This window comes from Trichoplax adhaerens, genomic scaffold (genome assembly GCF_000150275.1).
Source record: "Trichoplax adhaerens TRIADscaffold_7 genomic scaffold, whole genome shotgun sequence".
Lineage (NCBI taxonomy): Eukaryota > Metazoa > Placozoa > Uniplacotomia > Trichoplacea > Trichoplacidae > Trichoplax > Trichoplax adhaerens.
Window position 1 is genome coordinate 2,981,457 of NW_002060949.1, and position 22,443 is coordinate 3,003,899.

Below are 22,443 nucleotides of genomic sequence, written 5' to 3' on the forward strand. Positions count from 1 at the left end.
CAACACAACTATAAATCAATAAACATGATGTAAGTATCAGTTAATAACTAAAATTACAAGTATAACATCATAACGTTGAAATGACTTCTAATCAAGCCAAGTTCTTCATCAGAATCAGATTTGTAATACTTACAATGATGACACTATCATCATCGACTTTATCAGCATCCTTAGATTTATTAGCTTCCTTGGAAAAGAATCTGTGGAGGGTTGATTGACCAGCAATTTGATACTTTACCTGAAGGAATTAATAGATATTCTGTTTTTTAAAGGTGTGATCGACCTGTATAGGATTCAGTTTGAATTGAAATGGAATGTACCGTTGATTTGGAATTGTTCCTCTTCAATTTCATGGATTTAGCCATTTAATTTATCGACTATCTCCGCCTTTCCCGCTATTATCGAAAAGTCAACAAAAACTAATTCTGATCTTAAAATTTAGCGCGAGTAATGATCATCACGCTTGCGCTAATCGATTGCCACCTTATTTAAGCCCATTCTCTATCGTCAGTGATAGACTGCCAGTGCTCCATATAATCCTATGGTTGGATTTAGACTCCTACTTGGTCACCGATACACTATTCTGTAATCCGAACCTTTCTCAGGTCTAGTCATAGCGAACTGTTGCTGAAACTTAATTTATGTATGATAGCAGGCAGACCTTTTAGGCCGGCAGTTGCAGCAGCTCTCATCACTATTGACTTCAAGTTAGCGAATTAAAGTCATGATAAATGGCTGATGAAAGGAAAGATTTTATAGCAGATGCATGATATTAATTAATGTTAATGGCGGTGCTAAGCTTGACAAAATTATGTTGCATATCCGTAGCTAAGCATTTCCGGAATTACCCGATAGATGGATTAGAAAGTAAGTGTCGAATGCAATATGTAAACAAAGTAAAGGAGCTTTACAAAGTTCGCAAGATAGCAAAAAGAGTTGCTACCATTTACTGTAGTTCGATTCCAAGCATTTCTTAGTATCAACTATGAGGCTAATCAAAATTTTAGTACTTTGCCTTAGCTGAAAAATAGCTTAAAATCTTGCTCCGATGCAATCTTCATAACATACGTGTATATCTCTACCATATCCGCTGTAAGCAGTAGTTTTTGTAGTAGCTTAAGTAAAATATGCAGGCGTGCAAATTAAACGGCGACCTCATACATTAATGTAAGTTATCTATCAAATGGTATTGTACTTAGCTTGTATCCATAGAATATCTTGTACAGGATTACATACAGAATACTAAAAATCAGTGAGAGTAGCTTTAAAGGTTATAACATTCGTATATTGAATTGCTGCTAACAAATGACGCTTTGGTTTTATTTCTTGCTATGTTACGAATTAGGGTTACCAACTGTCATTCTAAGTTGTTTACTGAATTATCTTGCTCCAATCGATATACTTCAAATTAAATCATGCCTGGATGAAGCAGGTAAGCAAGGCATGTTGGTATAAAACGTATTGGATTTATGGATACCTTTAGGGTTAAATAGTCTTCTTGTTAACTCTAAGTGCAAATACGTGTACAATGTACAATGTACATATATGCCTGTGTAGTACTGTATACTACTTGCCAATAGTCTCGTAGTTGTATAGTTTTGCTTGGTTGCAACAAATTTGATTATTTTTAACGCTATCTTAATGGTCTCGACAATAATAATTCTGTAGGTATTAATAGCGATCAACATTGGCATAGATTGTATGCAGATCGTTGGCCTCATGGAGCGAAAAGGCAGTATCAGCAATTAATTTATCTTTCAGCTATCGATCCAACATTTCAAGTATCCTGGCAACAGTTGTATATGCAAAAACATTTACAAGACATTATTAACATGATGAATTTACCTAATTTAACTGGTAAGGATTGATAAGTAGATTTATTTATCACTGTAACTATATTCAGTATATAATGCATGATGTCTGCGATTGTTCGAAAGGAATTGAGATATCATTGATATTAATTTAATAAATCAAGATTCTAATAAGAGAATTGAGAAATACTGATACTATAAAATTAAAACACGTAGTTACTTACTCATATTTATACTATGTATGACTAACTATTCTCTAAGCACAAAATTGAATTAAAATTTTCTCCCTTTGTTTTGTGCCTAATTGCAATATACTAACTATAGAAACAAATATTAATCCACTACTTTATGGCAATGGTACATCTCCAGATTTTATATTTCAGCTGAATCGTGACCAAACTACGAATACTCCTACAGCAAAGGAGCAGATAATGGAAATTATCTCCCTTTGTTTACCTTATATCTATCGACTTCACTTACATAACTGCTCATGTCGAGAACTTGCAAAAGCAATTTTTAGCAATAGAGATATTCCTTATGCACTATTGAATAGCATTCGACATTTGGAATTTCATAATTTAAGGGACAATTGCATTGATTTTGCATGCGAAATTATATCCAATAGTACACAATTGAATGAAGTCGTGATGCGTTATGCTAAGATCAATACCCCAAAGGCATTCGGTCAGATATTACGTTCCATATCCAATAACAAATTTGATAGAAGATTGACTATAGATAAGTCTTGTCCAGACAACATTCGTGAAATTGACAAAGTTGTACCTGCAAGTCAGGGTACGATAACAAGATGTGATAAAATACTACAAGATCGTCACATTCGTCAGAATATGTGCGGTATAGAAATTTTGTGTCTCTCGTCATATTGGATGGACGATGCTTTAGTTGAAGTCTTATGTGAGACCTTGACTACTTGGTATGACTTAAAATATCTTCAACTTATTGATAACGGATTTGGTATCCTTTGTATTGATGGATTAAAGCGAATCATGAAAAGTTTATTAAAATCAAGGACAAAAAAACAGCTTTATGGTTTGCAAGTGGAACAAAATTTTTTTGAAGAGGATGACGAAAATTATTTGGCTGAACTTATCAATACTAATAGGTAGTAAATAATTCATTTTATTTACCTGCTATGCTCAGTACTGTATATGACAGTCCTACAATATCAACTTTATTCGATAATTAAACACCATTCTCTTTCTATGGTCTAGCCCAAACGCCTCTTTTAGAATACTTACTCTTAAAGAAGTGAATCTCACAATGCAGCAAATATCAGTGCTATTTCAATCGATCGATAAAAGTAATATTAGGAAGTTAGAGAAACTATCGATGACAGCAAATATCGACGACAATATTGCTGCTAAATCACTTGGCAGCGTATTAATTCATTGTGATAACATGGAACTTTGTCACTTACCATATTGTGAACTAACAAGAACAAATTCGGAAATTATTTTAAAATCTCTGCGGGATCGTAAGTTACTAAGTAGGCATAAAATAAATTGTGTAATGATTCTAACAAAGACCACGGAGTTGTTGATTGTTTGATGGATATACTGTAATAAAATTCATTTCTACAGCGATAATTTTCATGCACTGCATAGGTCGGAAAAACGGAAGTTTAACGTCTCTTAATATGGAAGGTAACCTGCTTAATAGAACTGTGGATATTGAGCTCATTAATTCGATCGTTCGAACAAATAATCTCCGATATCTCAATTTATCTTCCTGTATCCAAACAGGTATAATTTATTAGAATGTATCAAACTTACGTTATCAGCAATAAACAAGGATCCAATAATTTTTGCTCAAATTCTAAAAATTTATAATGTCAGATGCCATTTTTTATTGCAGAGATTACAGATAATTTTATCAGATGTATTCGTGATTGTAAATCCCTGATATACCTTAATTTATCCCATAACAAGATAGGTTCGTAAGTGAGAATTTATTGTGTTATACAATACTAACATCAAAAGTAACTTCTATGCTGCCTAATATTTTTAGGCGATGATGGAATTAATAAGATAGGTTCAATTTTTCATAAACCTACTGTGGGTATGAGTTTGCGATCAATAGATTTAAGGTGCAGAAAACCTTCTATTGCAATTAACATAATTATACGATTTTTGCGTATCTGATTTAAATGGGTAATGAATTAATCTATTACTAACGAATGATGAATTACATCATTACAGTGTCAATAACATAACAATAACTGGCCTATTAGCTCTAGCATCTCGGTTAGAGTCTTTGCTGCCATGGCATCTAAAGTGGATTAATATTAGTGGTAACTATTTCAATGGTCAGGTTGAAGACGTCACAAGTACATTTAATTTATTAACGTCCGTATTAGTCGCAGACGATATCAATCGCGTTAACATATTTGCTGACTATGTGGGTATGATGTAATACCAATGATTGTAGCGTATGAATAAATTATATGCGTACATTTTTGTTTGCATGTGAAATTATCTATAAATGAATCAATACTAGATTCCTAAAATTGTACATGCGTTGAATAGAAAATATACATTAATAACTCGGAAAAACCTCATATTGGGTTTACTGAATGTCTGATCATCATTTCGGGATCATTATTGGAATTTAACTTTCACATTAACAGATAAGTAAAGTGGCTCGCAAACCTAAAACTGTTATTATTTTGTTGTTTGAATTCAATTTATAATTTGCAAATCATACTCCTGTCATACCTTTATACTCATTATTACACACTGGATATAGGTATAATCGTACCTCGTCGAAATAAAAAGGCATACTTATTATGATGAATCCTTTTAATAAATTTTTAAAAGAGTGATCTATGGGTGTACATCCATAATGTTATAAAACTGATTATGATAATCAATTACTTTACATTAGAGATCATACAGAGTCTGGAAAGCTATTGTATTTTCTTTTCGAACTATCTAAAATTCAAACATTAATATATTTTCATCGTCTTACTGAAGAGAACTACTTAGAGCACAAATTATTAACAGTAAATACAATATTTCAATTAATTTCATACAATATAACACGCTTAGGTATACCAATAGGCTGATGTTAAGAGTTTGATTCCATCAAGACAAACTCTTGAAATCATTTTGTCGTACGTGAACATCAATTAATAGCTTGTAAGATTACGATGTAGCAGCTATTTAGCTAGGAAAATACTGGATATTAATAGTTGTGGATTATTTTGAATACATATATTAAATACACGATAATCAAATGTATTAATAAGTATATAAAAGCGACCAATTTCAACGATATCCTCTTACAAGTAGAAATGTTTCTAAAAACAGCTAGCAAATTTTTCTTGGAAAGACGCTGTTTCATTACATATAGCAAGAATGTGCATGAATGGTAAAGATTTAGGAGCTATAGACCTCATTATTAATATTTAACTTAATTACATGAAGTGTTTATACGCGGATTTAAATGGATATTAATCGTCTTTTATCCGTGCAAATTCCTTTACAATTTTCCAGTACTTTTGAATTATTGGATATTTAATGATAAGATACGCAAAGGCAATAAGTGTATATACATATGATAACATTAAGTATATGTTCATCGTATCTGATACGTTGACTGTTACAGGACCTGCGTTGTCTAGATCAGTAATATTTTCTGAAGCGTTATAACTCAGTCCTAGGTAGAAATTTTTGATCGTAGAGAATTAGTACATTATAAATTTGATAGATAGTTTACTAAATCACGAAACATGCATTAAACTAACTGGATATGAATATAGTGACTGAAAAGCAAACTAGTATAATTATATTATAATTGTCCAGGTTTATTTTATTTTAGAAATGGAGGGTTTGTAATGTAAATGTATGTTTCAATATTTCATTCCTTAACAGAGGTTGTATAGCGGTTTGTAAGCTCTTTCAACATTATTACTATGTAGCTATTATCAAGTTAAACTAGTAGCCAATAGCTGTTCATACAAGTATTCTGATTAGAGCTAAGAGTATATTTGACGTGTAAACTGTTGATAATATCAACTAGGCTAAACGTACAATTGCTACATACGTATTGCATCTGGTGTTGTCCATCAATATATGAGCATTAATAAGATAAACCAATACTAGAAAGTGAGTGTTATCCTACAGAAATTTGATCTAAGAATCATCTAAGACATCATATCCATCTATTCATCTAGTAATTTTCCTTCTTCGCCTGGTAACAATTCTGTGAAATCAATGTTATTCCACTACAGCAGTTAAAATAACTATGAAGCATATTAAGCTATTTTTCTGATAACTAAAAGTACCGTATAAAAGTCTACGTGGGTTGCATAATAATCGTGAAATACAAACTTATAAAAAATAAACCGTTACCTGTAACATTGCTGACGAATTGAACTAGGTTGTTGAAAGTGGCTGTTGAATTAAATCGAAGTATTCGTCTTGCACGGACAAAGATTAAAACAGTTGGTGTACCCATGACTCCAAACTAGGATTGAAGAAAGGGTTTATCATTAATTAATGTTATCAGAAGTTTATCCCTATAGTTGAGGGGGAAGGCTTTATACTCGTAACGTTTATTTCAATCCGTTAGTAATATTGGATATGATCGATATCGCCGTTAACTAAAGCACGTATATGTTATGTAGCAATATATAATGTTGGCATGATGTTACTATACAGTACGCGTATAAGCTTTAAATTACAAGAGTACCAATACTGTAGAGCAGTTATCGATGAAAGTAATTGACTTACCCTGATATTATAATAGCGGTTATCGTAGGCATTAACAGATATAGTGGTTAAATTAGGAAATATATGACCAATTGCATTGTATGCTGGTGCTAATTGAGCCGAAAATGAACAAGACGATGAATAGAATAGTACCACTGCACAACAATTTTTATTATGCATGAGGGTATCGTTAGCAAATTGAAGCCATTGCGTTTTATTCATATGAATCACTTCGTTGACAGCAAAAGGACAGCTAAAATTTCCCAAGCAATTGAGTTGATTTCTACCATCATCGCTAGAACTGCTATTATCTAATAAGAATATTTGACGATATACTTCTCGAGTGAAGTTAAGTTGTTGTATTTGATGATAACTACGACAGTAAGGTCGATCAGCCAGGCATGTCCTACTTGCATTGCTACCGCTGTCTTTTGTCCAACTGCCACTATAACAATCCATATTGTAGTTTACTTGACCATAGCAAGAAATCTGAAAAAGGAGCATACAGTAAGCAGCAAATAAAATATACTTCCGATGGACTTGGATAGGCTGAGTCTTCATGATTAGCTATTTACCACCTCTAAATGAAGATCATTCTACTTGCAATGTTAGCTTAATTCTTGCAGTAGTTTTCTGTTACTTAACTGAGCGACGATGAAGGCGAACCTGATCGTCAGCATTAGTCACTCACTATTAACTATTTTGATCGTTGTAGTCAATTTTCACAAGTTGTATACTCCCTGGTGTAAGTATTGCTTTCGTTCACTTAGTTTAAGCGATCTGATAGTATGTCATACCAGTGTTTCCGTATACTGATAGTAATTACACCCATCGACACTTTAGTTTGCTGTACGGTACACCATGGCATCGCTAGGAGCATGGTAGACAGTATGGAAAGTACGATACAGTACAGATTTGTATAGAATCTTTGAAATATTTGGAATAGACTGTACTTGACTGTACGGTTTACTATCGATCGCTACGACTGATAGAAACACTCTAAGTACTTTAGTACAGCATACTGATTTACAGACCAAAGCGATATGCTATCCTATGTTATGCAATGCTCAAATTTTTAAAAGATACATTTGATATAGGGTGATACATTATGAAATATCTACGTACGATAGCAACTGCAATTAAATTGAAAATTACTAGTTTAAATACAAGTCGATCTTGAAAAATTTATATCAATTCCTTGAAAGCCTAATTGACTTTGCTGAATTAAATTTCAATTATGTCATCATTTCTAATTTTTTAGCAATAACATCAATCGATTTTTGTTAAACCTTTCTCGTCAAGTATTCACGAGTACAGTGTAGCATACATTCGATGCGTGCATTGGCTATGCAATGTTGCATACATTGCTAGCACTAAATGAAAATGTCTTTACGGAATTATTTTACGCTATCAATTTTAAGAAACGATTGGATGAGAATGCCATTGCAGGCTACCATTGTCTGATACCGAAAGACAATCCAGTACTCTACTCGTATAAGGCTTTTACAAGAATTACGCGGCCCAAATATTATGCTGTACACATTCATAACTTGATATTTGATTGGGAATGTAAATACGCGGCCACTAGTCTAAACTCTAAAGAAGGCTACAATACGCCAAACGTAAGCATTGTCCACTACTTTTTATTAATTAAAAATAGAATCTCGAGTATATTATCTATATATCACAATGAACTCTAAGTAGGTTATTAGCATAAATCAGAAGATTTTATGAAAATTCATTTTAATATTGCATACTATAGAACGCATATCCATGCATTAATCTTGCAAGAACTTCAATAATTCATGGTATGTCATATAATACAAAATTAATATACGAGTACGTAGGTGTTTGATTTAGATCAAACTCTACTTCTGCAACTCTCTCCATGGCTTTCTTCATCGATAATTTATGAAGAAAGGAAGCTAACTCCCGTTTTTGCTTGATTGTGCAACTGACTTTCTAATTTCCCTTATATATTTGAAAAAGAAAGTGCTCATTGAATACTCTTCGATTTCTATATTGCTTATAGAGCATAGTATAACAAAGCTAATAATATACAATATTTGACGCGTAATTAACCGTAAGCTGGTCAAGCTTTACTTACAGATTTTATGCTGCCCCTTTACTGGAAACTTAACGTACAATTCTAGAGGACTAGCGACTATAAAAACATACGGAGATTCTGATTCGCCATCTGGGTACTATAATTATAATTGTATTACAATACATTACGCCTAAGTAATCGGAATTGACAACGAAATGTAAAGCTCCATACGATAAATAGCGGAAACAATTCATGTACTAGTATCAGCATGCTCATAGCTTACTTTTTCTTGATATTCGTTCTGATCTAAACAGTCCAATACATCCACACAGCCTAATAGGCAACCAGCTGGGTAACTATCTGGGAAATCTAGATCAACTCCTACAAAATGGTCCAAAATCTAAATGTTAACACCAATTATGGAAAATCTATTGTAATAAAAGTCAATTTATAACTACCTGAGTAGCGAACTCGGTACATATCTTCTAATGCTTCTATGTCGCTTTTCTCACAATCTTTACTTGTCGAAGCTATCCAAAGTCTCCCTCGATGAGATGCATACCATGTACGCCCTTCATGCCTGAATTTTCAGAAATTATCAACTTATTAATTTTACGTTAATTAAGGAATGTACTAGAATATATCTGCCTAGTTTTCAAATTTAACCACTTCGAATAATTACGCAACATTTGTAGGCTGTCAGTAAATAATTACTACTAACACTTTGATTCCACGAATTAAAAGAGATGCCCAGGGTTGATGCATACTCAGGCATAAACCTTAACAGCGTAAAAAATTCACCTTTGTCAATTATGTACTACTTAGAGTGGAAGTAAAGATCACAAAGATTTTACAGTATAAATTATTTAGCGACTTCAAAACCTTTATCAGTAACTTCTTGCAATTCCCTATCTTGTAGTCTAAATTTAGCTTTACTTGGGACTTTTAAACCGGATTTGACAGGCTCAGAGATTTTCTTTTGATGTTTACCAATGCTTACAAACTATAAAATTACCGTTTCAAATATTTAAGATGGTCTTTTACAATAACAACCCAAGAACTATAATTAGTAACCTACCTTAACTTTATCTGGGGATATTACAGGATTGTTTGGATGAAAGATATCTTTTTTACTCTTAGTATTATCACGCTTAGTTCCAGAAAATATGGACAGGTTATCATCGCGAAGTGCGCTCTTATTTACACGATTAAAGTAGTCGTCATCTTCATGAACGACTTGTCTTCCTGCTAAATCAATCGTCACTTTCATTTCACGGCGCGACTTATGTAGCTGATTATTTCTTTGACGTTCTAACTCTTTCAACTGTTTTATTTCACTTTCAGAAAACCATCTATCAGTCTTAAAGTAATCGCGCTGATCATCAATAACTTTAGTTCGCTGAGCACTAATACGAATAAAATATTTAAATTTCTGTTAATTTATAATCATTGACAATATCTAAGAAGAAAACTGATTAGAATGCTTTATTATGGTACACTACAGTTCTGACCTAGAACGATCATATTCTAAGAGTTTATTCCGATGTTCAATTGCATTTTTAGCTTGAATTTCCTAAAAAAAAAGAAGCAGCACATTTATTGATCTATTAGTATAGACTACAGTATATTTTCTTATAATATTATAAAAATACATTAGATTACTGTATATAAACCTGTAAAGAAAATTTTAATGACTGTTATCTTGTTAGATAACATTCAGATATCGAAATAATGGAGAATGATTAGAATTTTTGATTGTATACGATGTTAATTGGCTTACGCACAGAATCACCAGAATAATCGATGAAAGTATTACTATACTTACAAATTCTTGATTGGCATTCATTAACGATTCGTATAACTTTTTGCTTTTCCGTGAATTTCTACTAAGAATTTCTTTTTCTTCATTGGTGCATACCATATTACCACAAGATAAGCAAGGGCCAGAACCTTCCTGATTACAAATAATTCTTCCACAGTTCAAGCAGTTATTAACTAACTCATGTCTTTGCGCTAAGCAGTTACAAATATGCCTTCCTGGTAATCGGGCACTACCATCAAATTGTGACTGTCCTTTTTCACTAGTTAATGGTATAAATCGTTTCTTATTAGCAGAATTTGCAGATGCATTCCGAGTATATTTAGTGCTTGAACTTGGCTGCAACAATTTTAAAAATAATTAGTTGCATTATCTATCATAAGTATAATAGTATGTTCCATCATGTTTAGAAGAAGCAATCTAAGTCTGCTATGTCCTTGACTACAGTTTTTCGGATTACATTTTGATATGTATTTATCTACCTGTTCCATCGACATTTTGCCATAGGCAGGTAATTCATTCAAATTGTCTTTTCTATAATAATATCCCTCTGGATTTTCTGCAAGTGCTTCATCCTTATGCATAGCTTTATTACCTTGATTGCCTTTACCTGCACCTGCACGCTTTCGTCTTCTTTTCTGAAGAGCTTGAATAAATTTTTTTTTCTCGCTTGGATCGGCATTGGGGAATATATCATCTATAATTTCTGTTAAATCCTCCGCATTGTTACATTCTAGGATGTACCTACAAATAGTGAATTTTGGGTAAATAGAATTAGTTCGCTATTTGCACATGTACAAGCAATATGCGTTTAATGAACATTCTTACTACATATATTACTTAATATACTGTACTGTATACACGTCTAGTAATACCAAGAGTTGCTCTATCCAAGTAATACCGTAGTAACAGGTATTAATATATGACGTAAGTGCTCAAGATAGATTTCATACTCCATTCACTGTTATAGCTATACTATAGCTCTGTCCTTCAAATAAAAAGTACGCGTGCCTTATAAACTGGATAGCAGTTACCCGTAAGATTACTGCAAGCTATCAGCTGACTAGTATAGCAATTCTCTATCATTAAATCAGTTCAAATCAATATTATTCTTGTATGACACGAAGACATACGAGTACATGTACTGTACAGTATATGGAACAGGTTTGGGCTAATTTTAAATCATTGATAATGATTTTATAATTAAGCAAATGCCCTAAAATGTACAATGTGTAAAAACACTGTCTGTCTAGGTCATCACTGTAGTTACTGTAAACGTATCGTAAAAGCAATAATTTTAAGTTTAGAGATAGCTAAGATTGTATAGATGTTTAATTCAATATTGATCCCTTAATTCTACATTAGTATAAAATAAATATTATACCGTAGTACACACGCAAAAGCATCTAACATTGAATGTTCCAGAAGAATAACTGACTTTCAACACGATACACTGTACTACATACAAACGTGTATGCTTGAACCCGTATAATCGTACACAGATACGGTTACTGATCCACTACTAGATGATGCATTACCCAATGATAACATCGCTTATTTCGTTCTCATGTAATTTCAATAATCTCAGCTGTTTTAGCCATGTAACGTCCTCATCGGTAGGCATTATTCACTTCTTGATATGTCGCGTTATATATCAATCAAAGATGCTCAACAACCAGAAGGATTAATCCAATATTCAGAATATCAGCAAAGTCAGCAGTTTCATCGAGCTTTACAGTATCTCTTATGATTCATTCAATGAACTTGCACTGTACACTGTACAGTACAGTACACTCCAATTGAAAGTGTCAACCCAATTGAAAGTGTCACTCCAATTGAACGTGTCACCCCAGTACTGTTTGCACTTTGCAGTGTGACAGTTCCGTTCAAACCTCTTTGTACAGTACGTACTGTAGTTATGCAGTCTTTATACTGTACAGTACAGTACAATACAGTACAATACACTACTGTACTGTACAGTACAGTGTACTGTACAGTAGAGCTACAGTACTGTACTTGGAAAACAATGATCTGTACTGTACAGTACAAGTGTTTTGAATCATCATACAGTACTGTACTGTACTCTTCCAGGGTCATCGCAGCATCTTGATAAAATGGCGATGGATCAAGTAGCGACGTTGGTGATTGGGGATTCCCCGGCTGATCATGAATTAAAGGACATGATCGATTTCTTCGGATTATCCGATAAGAGAATTACAGTGCAATTAAAAAATAATTCGAAACATCTTAAAGTGGAAAAGGTATAGGAAGTTAGCTATCGGTCCTAAAAGATCTGCACATACACAGCAACATATTGCTGTTTAAAGCGGACCGTTTCTATCGAATGCATTGCTAGCTCATAACTGAGTTGAAAACTACTACATACTGTAAATAATATCGACTACATACTGTACAGTGTATACAGGTTTATGTAAGGCTATAGCAAGTTTGATTTCTGCAGCAGGTACACCAATTCACTATGCAATGTTATTGCAATTGGTACTATGTGCGGTAATTGTTTAATCCGTAATTGGCTGTGATTGCGTTTCTGATTTGCTACTGACCTTACAGTGTTGCATATAAATAGTAAATTAATTAGATGTGTGGTACATATAGAAAGGTTTTTAACTGTGACGTGATATACGGTAGGTGATTCTAACAAGAGAATTACGTTTTTATTATTTCTTAATGCGAAGCTACCATGCTTAATTCTGGACGGAAAGTTGATTTATCAGTATAATGCCATCGCGAAATTTCTAGCTGCAAACAGCAGCAGCCACACTGGAAAAAGCGATATAGAATGGAACGAAATTTGGCAGTATCTGGAGTACAGATCTGCAGATGTGCAGCCAAACACACGAGATAATGCTAAGATTCAATCCGTACTAATGGTAAATATTTAATACACGGTAATAGGAATGATTTATTGTATGAAATGGTATAAGTAATTTGGTCTTGCTCTGCTGCGTGGTTGTCTCTAGGAAATGAATTCTATTTTAGCCACAAGGACATTTGTAGTTGGATTTAAGCAATCTCTTGCCGATATTATTTTATACTTGGGCTTATATCCGATAGCTGTAAGAAAATATTTCCCCTCATATGCTTTTGCAGAGTTTATTATACATCCTCTGTAAATTTACTGTAATACCGCAGTAAAAATCTGTTATGCAGTGTATCATAAGTAATTAATTTTTCCTAATTCAGATTAAATCCTATTGAAAATCTATAATTTTAAATTTTGACGATAGACTTCTATGAGTTGCGAAAGCAAACAGCGATACAAACATTTCTCCAGATGGTTTGATCAGGTTTGTATCTGTTGTTTTAATTTGCATCTGCTAAGGCTGAGATTTCTCGTTTTTCTTTTAGAATCAATACTTAGCGGCGTCAAGCTTTCACTTAGAAAAGATATATTTTCCGAAAAGTAAGATATATAACTTCTGTTAAATAGTTCCAGTGTCATAAGTGAATATCATTTTCGTTGTTCATTGCAAATATTTTACAGAAGATGCATGCTATTACGAGTGCATCGGCGTCTTAGTTCTCGAAAAACAGCTGAAAGATTTAGCTCAATTGTGTACATTACGTAATGACTCTAAATAATACTAATAATAACATCGTTAAGTAAATTTTCTTTTCTTAGCGATTTCTATGTATTTAAACTCTTCATTTACGTTTCAATAAATCTGCAATGTACTAAATATTGCTAGTTGTTAAACTTCATATGTACTACTGATGATTAATTGTATTCACAAGTCTTGTTAATCTGTGTATCATACATTCATTTAGATTAATCACTAAAATTTCAGTCTGACATTAAAGTAAGCACTGGCATGGTGATATCTTCAGCCCTAGTGTATTTTCCTAGTACAGAAGTAGTTACTGACAACGAAAGGTTGACATTTTTGATCACACTACAAGTCGTTGTGTGTAGTCCATAACGTCTACCTTGTACTAAGTTTGCCTTAAAACTCTTCCTTTATGAACTAATTGACGGATATTTTAATACGTGTAAAAAAAATAAATGAAAGATACCATGCAATTGAGCTCAAATAAAGTCACTTTATTTCGTCATAAAGTAGCATGAATAACAAGAAATTGGCAATAATAGCTTATTTATAAATGAGGGTCTAACTAGACAACGAGATTTGGTCTTTATACGACTATAACCTTTGGTAAATTAAAAATCAGCAGCTTTTCATGCGATAGAAAATAAATAATTTGTAATCCTCGTCATATTTATAGATTTTCAATAACAGTTACTGCCGCGTTATAGTAACGAATAGATATAATAGGCGAAATTATACGCATTCCTATGCAGCGTATGACATTTGTTTCAAGTAGTTAAATATTATGTAAATATTTCATATCTTTATCAAAAGAAAATACGGAAATACTCATTGGACAACGTTAATATTGATATGCGGTATCTATATCCTTTATCTTTTGAAGTATAATAGTTCAATATTAGGCTATTTTGTATCCGGAGTAAATGCAAACTGTCTCAAAGTTATTAATTGACTATAGAGCTATGCCAATCAATTTCATACTTACTGTTTTACTTTTAATCTTAACTTATACTATAGAAATGGTAAATGTTATAATTCTTTGTGGATAATGTGTATTAATAGTTTAATTTACCATATTGGCCTTGTAAATTTATAAGCATGTATCAGAGAGCTATTAATACATTAGTATAATTGCGATTTTGATCCTCGAGTTAGCTGATATAAATACTGTATAATAATTTTGATGATGCTTCAACTATAAAGTGACATATAATTCTTGAGCTTTGATTAATTGGTTAGTTCGTCGCCACTGCTAGGCTCAGTCATAATTGTAAGCAATGTGAGTAGTATTTTCTTCAATCATTGTGATATCATTAAATTAATTATCATCAGTAGACTACTAGTATACTCCTTCATAGTGAAGCATATCCAGTAATAGTAGATAAAAATTAAAATTATTAAAAAGCATTATATTTACGTTGATGAATAACTTTGTGTTTTGTTTTTGAGTCCATTGATGATGAATGTACATCATATCGTTAGCAAACTACATTGTAATAAAATCATCAGATTCAAAGCGTAGTAAAATATTATAAAATAACAACAAAAGCAGAGTATATGGTATATGCTTTATCTAATATCCAGTGAATACTTAAATTAAATGAGCTATTTCTTGGATATACTCTTGAACATTATACGGTACAAGAACCTGATTATTTTCCTATTAGAAAATGGATAATGGCAGAGTAAAGCACAGAAAAGGAATATAAGGCTTTTCAAATTCAGACGATAAATACCTATTATATCCTTCGTTACATAATAAATGATACCCACCTGCTCTGGTTATTATCAATTGGATAACAGCACGTGCTACACATATGTTTTAAATCATAAACATAACCTTGGGAATAGAGCTTTACGTAATTTCTGATAAATTGAATAATATCATGATAGATTAGCGCATATGTACAATATATAATATAATTGAATATGAATATTTATACATAGTATATACCTAATAGATCATAATAATGGCTTTATATGATAGCTGTTTGAGTATGCATGTTATAGATTATACATATTTATTTCAGAATGTTACCTCCAGTTAGGTATCGATTATCTTTAGAATTGGATTTTTTAATTCATTTATACTTATTATGCTAGCAGTTAGTCATAATCATTGCATAGCAATCGTCTTGTTATCCTTTCCTGAAAGATCCATAATAATTATCGGAGGCGTACGAAAATTATGATACTCCACAGAAAATCAGGTGAATAATGTTTAGTCTAGCCCCAATATGAGTTTTAATGAAATATTTGTAATTCATTTGCTTATACTACATCATTCTTAACTGTACATAGTAAATCATTTATTAGACGATGAAATCGTATCTACAGTGGTAACACGCAATTACGTATATAAAGTCACCTTGTAATAATAAATAAAAAAAAGGCAAGATGGATAAATAAATAGACATTCAGGAAATAACAAAAACCATAAGCCTCCTTTCATTTAGCCCTATAACGCCTAAACGCTGTAAATCTATATTTGTAATTGTAACAAACATCTAATAAATAACACGAGTTTTATATTCAAAGCAAATGTAATACGATGTTTGTGACCCCTAAAACGAGATTCTCTATTCAAGTAAACATTTTTGGTCTTAATTGTAATTGTTTTGTGTAAATATCCAGTTTGTGCCGTCTTGATAACCAGCTAGTGAAGCAATAGTTAATCAAAAGACAAAGGTTTTAGAAGTTTTTATTGAAGAGTGAGTTGCTCTGTAGCTTTTTTCAAGCTTTAAGGATAGTGATGGTATGTGGTATCTAGTGACATTAAGGAGATAAAAGAATGTTCATCTTACAATATTTGGAAATTGTAATCATTAACTAAGACTATAACAGCTATAAAAATTTATTTAGTGGCAAGTAAACAAGAAGACAGTGAATTTTTGATAAATTCGACAATTTTGTTGACGTAATAATCATTCATTATATTGTTTAATTAATATAATCAAGTATTCAGTTTTTACTTCAAAAGCGATAATTCGCGGCAAATTGTGTCCGGACTTGTCTCTATTAATCAAAATGGAAGAGTGATTTCAGTTGCAGGTCGAGTCAGATTATAAATAATAATAATATATTACGTAGATTATGAAATTAATTAGGAGTAGCTGATATTGTACAGGTACTTACTTATTTATTACATTTACGCTAATAAATAAATAAGTAAACGATCATAATTTATATTAAATTTTCTATATTTAGACTACTTCTCGTACAATATTGTGCGCATCAAAATGTACGGTTGATGAAAATTGTATTATCTCAAATTCAAATAGAATGCCTGTAAAAAATATAATATTAAGCCTTGGAAAATTTTTTAAAACTTTACTTCCGTGACCAATGACCATCCATCGCAATCGTTTACAGAGTAACTACATATTGTAGTAATTTAATCTAATCAAAGAAACAGCCAGACATAATTTATGATGCTTCAGGCTGTAACTATCATGACCTTTTACTGATAGCTTTTAGTAAATAAAGATTACTGTAAATGTTGAAATTTAAATGACAATATGTGGTTCCTTCCTGCGACTGAAAATTTATTTAACTTTAGACCTTTGCATTTTATCTAACTTATTTATGTTGGGAAGGTATTATGAGATGAATCTGTTATATAAGTACACCTGCAATGTAATTCAGTAGGACTTGAATGAAGATATTCACCACAGTTGCAAATGCTTCAATTTAATCATAGTCCACTAATGGATGTTATTAATATAGCAAAGGTAAAGATCTACTTTTGTCTATACAATAAGACATGATGACGTAATTCTCATCAAGGTCACCTAGTGTATATTTTGAACTATTAATTTAGTTACAATGTATTGGAGGAAAGTTTGCTTCAGCTGTTAACAAGGAAGTCGATCAAGGACGTATGTGTGTGATTTGCAAATACAAACATATGGCATCACGATTTATCTTTGCCTAGGGCTTTTCTCATCATTCAAAAAGTGATGCTAATGTTGCAGTGATCGGTGAGGTCAAGAAAATATAACCCGTATATTCTGTATAAAGTATAAAGCAACTACGATGCAATTTTAAATAATCAACAGCACGGCTTTGTACGTATATGGTATACGACGTAAGTCACACAGATGATACAATGAATGCAGAGTCGTACATGGCTCAATCAGCTTACCTAGTAAAGAGAGAATTTTCAGATGTCATATGATCCACTTTTATTCAAGGAATATTTTTAATCTTTGCCTCCAAAAATCGATACGAATGCATTCCTAATCCAAGAATTGCTTCACGAAATAGGGATACTATAAGAGCCCCTAAATATAAGTTGATTTTGAGTAGATTTTAAATCCTCTTCCTTACCCATCTCCTGCGCGTTAACTCAGTAAAAGTCTGAATTCAGTAGTAACCTGTTCTTAATTAGCAATCTTTCTCCTGGATAAAAATTCATATCACTTTCAGGAGATTATGTAAAATGTGGATAGTCCGACATCGAATGGTTCCGAGAAAATCGTTTATCTCTACAGTAAAAGATTTCACGGTATCATGAAACAATGATACACAGATTTATCTCAATTATTTGCTCATCATATCAAAAGATTATCTAAGTCACTCATCAAAGAGTGATTGGTTATCTACTGTACAGTACTGTACTGTACAATGTAAATTAAAATTCGCTTCGAATTTTTAGCTAAATGATACTGAACGTGTGATACTACAGCCAAAAAAATAATAGTGTGGAAAATTATCCCGTGACCAAAGTGACGTATTTTTGTCTAACACGATAAAACCTCTAGCTGCATGCACCTTCACGGATATCGCAAGTCAAGTTTTTCTCCTATCAGTTGTAAGCTACTGACAAATTTATTTTACTGATACTTTATATTGGCCAAATCTTCTTTCGTTCAAGACATTGCATAGGTTTAATTTAATTAAACAAGGTCTCTATGGCGCATATTCATACAGAGTATAAAATGATTTTAGATTAACCTGTAAAGTTTAGGATAGCAAGTGACTTGTAGTGCTTAAATTTGCAAGTTGTATACGATCAGTACGAGTAACACTACGAATTTGAATCCAGCTGGATAGACATTTTAATTGAACTAGTCAGTGATAACTGAAGATGAATCAATTCGATTTACTATGCGCATATATATACGAAGTAACAAGATTTTGAACTCATAAACGTAATCGTTTAAATCCGGTCTGATTATTGCCGTTTACTGTCAGGATGTGGATTGGAGGAAAACAAGGGTTGAGTAGTTCCGGTTACCAGTGAATAGCTTTGAGGATATTTTCCAACAGTATTCACTGTCTGTAAAATTACTGTATGTTCTTATCAAAATAGACACATTAGAACCTCTTTTATATATCGAAATACTTATACTTTATTGGTCAGCTTTCCGGGTTAAACGATTGGCTGAAAACATATACAGTATATATCGTTTAATACCGTACTGTTATTACATTATATTGCTATTTTAAAGATAAGATTGATATTATTAATATTACAGTACTTCCAGTAGCTGTTACAATTCGGGTGAGATATTATAGTACAAAATGTTAATAAGGCGAAAATAAAAGATCATTTAGTTGACATTTGCAGTTAATATATTTTCTATCGGGTGAAAACGTTAAGTTATATTCGTATAATGTCCATAATATAGTGTACTGCACTGGCAAGTAGACAACAAATACATAAAAACTCCATCTTTTTGTGTTATCAACAAAGTTCCGCATCGGCGCTACTTGTAAATAATGATTACTGCAATAAATAATTTGGTAACAAGTATAGCAATTTATAGTTGTTATTACCACTGGATTAGACCGAGTGCAGTACAAGAACTTCCAAAGGACTCTTTGCCCTTAATTTAAACATATCCATCTTAAATTTAATCGGTATGTCAACTGGAGTAAAAGTAGTGTGGCTAAAAAATAAGATCGATAGCAGTTAAAAGCAAAGAAAAAAAAATAGTACTCACTGCTTTACATGATACTAGCTAAATATACTCGTGGAATCGGGATTAATAAAATTCGAATTTCATGTTTATTAATGCTGAATTCATATGCTGTAGGATAATCGTATGCCAAGATACTGATCAATCATTATTCTTTGTGAACGGCGTCATACATTAATTATTACAAACGTATAATGGGCAAAAGAGCCTATTTTATAAGTTTATCATCGAATAAATCAAAAATATTTACAAAATAAGAGTACGGAATTAATCAGTATCCTGGATCTTCTTAACCAATATAAATATAGTGGATAAAAGTGGTGCGTTCCGCAACGTTTATGGAGGGATAGTTCTTATGTGCAATCTTCAGTACCACATCCAAACCAAGTAGTCCAGTAGCGTGAATATATTTTTCAATTAGTACTATCTCTATTCGTGTAACACGAAACTGAGATTCAAATGTTACCAGTTTGGTTCCTATCCATACAGTATACCGTAGTATGGAATGGCATAAAACTTGTGAACGCTTCGGTAATCTATTATTGTGGCAGTGAAATATGGCAACCAGCACCGACGTGTTGTAAAATTTGTTCTTTTATGGCACAAATTTCTTTTCGTAAGGTTTCGACAGTAGAAGTTAACTTATTATTTTCGCATTTCAATTCTTTGACCCTATCTTGAAGATCTTTCTCTTTTTCTAGCTTTCGTTTACGACAGCGTGAAGCAGCCAGTCGATTTCTTTCTCTTTTTCTCTCTTTTTTAACCCATTCCTGTTCTTCTAAATCAATTTGCGGTAACGCATTGGAAGCGACCGGTACAATCTGGGATTTTTCATCTTTTACGGAAGAATTGGGTAACATGTTGATAGCGTAATTATTATTGGCAAAAGTGTTGGAGCTTTGGGTAACCGCTATCATGGGAGTCGAGTTGATAGCATGTTGGGTAGATATACCGCTAGTACGAGTTAAGGGTACCACAACCTGTGCTTCACTGAGGCTTTTTTTCTCGGCGTCATAGGCAGTGGCTAATCTTTGGGCGTAATCATTTCGCGTTCCATGCTTACATAAATCCCCATTTAAAAAGCAACCAGAGGGCGTAGGAGTAGTTATGGCGCCATGTTGCTCGATGATTAAACGTTCCAGTTCTGGTGATGCCAATTGCAGCATGTTTAAATCAGGTGTAGTTAGCGTACATTCGTTATTACTTTTGAGTAAAGCGGCACTTTTCTTTTTAGGCAAACTTTCTAGGTTCAACTGCATTTTGCCTTTGTCGGTAGCGCCACCTCCGAAACTGAAGTCGTTGCTATACATAACGTTTTCGTCAGAATACAAGGAGTCACTTGCAGTCCAATGATCCATAATAAGAAGAAAATTTCTATAAAGTTAAATTTGCGGTTAGAAAGTTCACGATCTAAACATCTCTAGCCACATAGGTGCAATAAAATGAGTCATCAATAGTAGTACAAGTCTATCTATCTATCTTCTATCGACGATAACAGGTATACTGTAAACGTACAAACCTCGAAATAAAGCTAGTACTGTACCAGTGTGTTCAAGCAGTAAATCCAATAGAACATTCGTGTACTTAGATCCTCACCGCAAGATCGGTATGATTCAACTGAGGTTTTAGTTCGTCTGTCGCGTTTTTATAAGTTCATCCCGTTACTTTTTTTGGAACGGATTCCATTGTGATACCATTAGAGAGCGCTGATTGGTTTACCTTTCAACGGGGGTTTACGTCACCCCAGTCCAGCATAACAGGCTCTGTCGCATGCTGACACTACCTGACAATTTCTACTACAGTATGGTAATGTACTATACAGTACAGTAGTCTGTCTAGTGCAGCATTTTTAGCAATGGACATTGTTCTTGGTGATTATCATTCTTTCGATTATTTATTATTATTTATTTATTTATTGTTGCGAGCTGCATACTGTAGCGTAGTAGCGTACAATGTACTTTGCCAGGTGTGAATCAATCGTAGTGTCCAGTATTCCTACTACTGTATAGTGGACTGTACACCATGCAGAGCAGTGCACCGTACTGTACTACTGTACTACTCTACGCCACTGGCTGCTGCATTTGTAACCAATGTTTTTGCATATTGTGCTGTATTGCTAGTGCCGGCGGGCACTAGTCTAGACCAGGCCATCCGACTAAATTTGAACTTCTTACTGTAAGGGTCTCTAGTTTACAGTACTGCATTGTACTTTAAAGTAAGACTTTTAAAAAGCCCGACCTCCCGCAGGTGTACAACGCAGCTTATCACCCTATAAAATTGTAGCCTGTCCACTAGTCATGACTGCACTGTCACTCAGTGCTGCACCTGGACATGCTTTTTAAATTGAATTTTCACCTTATAAAGTGCAAAGAATTGAAAAAGGAGTATTTGACAGCACTTTACAGACAATATAAAACATCTTAATTAGCTAATTAGGATTGATCACTGCACCTTAATACCTGTAATATTTTACATGTCTAAGATCGCGTTAATAATCCGATAGCATTATTGCTAGGCTCCATTCTGAGAATCTGAGTACT

At 32.9% G+C, this 22,443-nt stretch overlaps 5 protein-coding genes across 5 annotated transcripts; 2 read left to right on the forward strand and 3 right to left on the reverse strand.

Moving 5' to 3' along the window:
* Window positions 1-785: 785 nt before the first annotated feature.
* Window positions 786-4,244, forward strand: TRIADDRAFT_58124 (uncharacterized protein; the record flags this gene model as incomplete). The annotated part of the gene is made up of 9 exons (XM_002114015.1): window positions 786-867; window positions 1,346-1,432; window positions 1,669-1,857; window positions 2,136-2,934; window positions 3,044-3,306; window positions 3,437-3,574; window positions 3,687-3,764; window positions 3,840-3,918; window positions 4,031-4,244. The coding sequence occupies 9 exons, from the start codon at window positions 786-788 to the stop codon at window positions 4,242-4,244; spliced, it is 1,929 nt and encodes a 642-aa protein (XP_002114051.1).
* Window positions 4,245-5,994: 1,750 nt separating this feature from the next.
* Window positions 5,995-7,003, reverse strand: TRIADDRAFT_58125 (uncharacterized protein; the record flags this gene model as incomplete). The annotated part of the gene is made up of 3 exons (XM_002114343.1): window positions 5,995-6,035; window positions 6,185-6,299; window positions 6,566-7,003. The coding sequence occupies 3 exons, from the start codon at window positions 7,001-7,003 to the stop codon at window positions 5,995-5,997; spliced, it is 594 nt and encodes a 197-aa protein (XP_002114379.1).
* A 1,450-nt stretch (window positions 7,004-8,453) lies between these two features.
* Window positions 8,454-12,034, reverse strand: TRIADDRAFT_58126 (uncharacterized protein; the record flags this gene model as incomplete). The annotated part of the gene is made up of 11 exons (XM_002114344.1): window positions 8,454-8,515; window positions 8,652-8,748; window positions 8,875-8,972; window positions 9,050-9,171; window positions 9,313-9,370; window positions 9,474-9,594; window positions 9,670-9,997; window positions 10,103-10,164; window positions 10,417-10,749; window positions 10,893-11,154; window positions 11,949-12,034. The coding sequence occupies 11 exons, from the start codon at window positions 12,032-12,034 to the stop codon at window positions 8,454-8,456; spliced, it is 1,629 nt and encodes a 542-aa protein (XP_002114380.1).
* A 490-nt stretch (window positions 12,035-12,524) lies between these two features.
* TRIADDRAFT_58127 (uncharacterized protein) lies at window positions 12,525-14,013 on the forward strand (the record flags this gene model as incomplete). The annotated part of the gene is made up of 6 exons (XM_002114016.1): window positions 12,525-12,671; window positions 13,107-13,301; window positions 13,392-13,487; window positions 13,659-13,718; window positions 13,780-13,834; window positions 13,916-14,013. The coding sequence occupies 6 exons, from the start codon at window positions 12,525-12,527 to the stop codon at window positions 14,011-14,013; spliced, it is 651 nt and encodes a 216-aa protein (XP_002114052.1).
* A 5,318-nt stretch (window positions 14,014-19,331) lies between these two features.
* Window positions 19,332-21,261, reverse strand: TRIADDRAFT_64084 (expressed hypothetical protein; the record flags this gene model as incomplete). Its single annotated transcript, XM_002114345.1, has 1 exon — window positions 19,332-21,261. The coding sequence occupies one exon, from the start codon at window positions 21,259-21,261 to the stop codon at window positions 20,443-20,445; it is 819 nt and encodes a 272-aa protein (XP_002114381.1). The 3' UTR covers window positions 19,332-20,442.
* Between the last annotated feature and the right edge of the window lie 1,182 nt (window positions 21,262-22,443).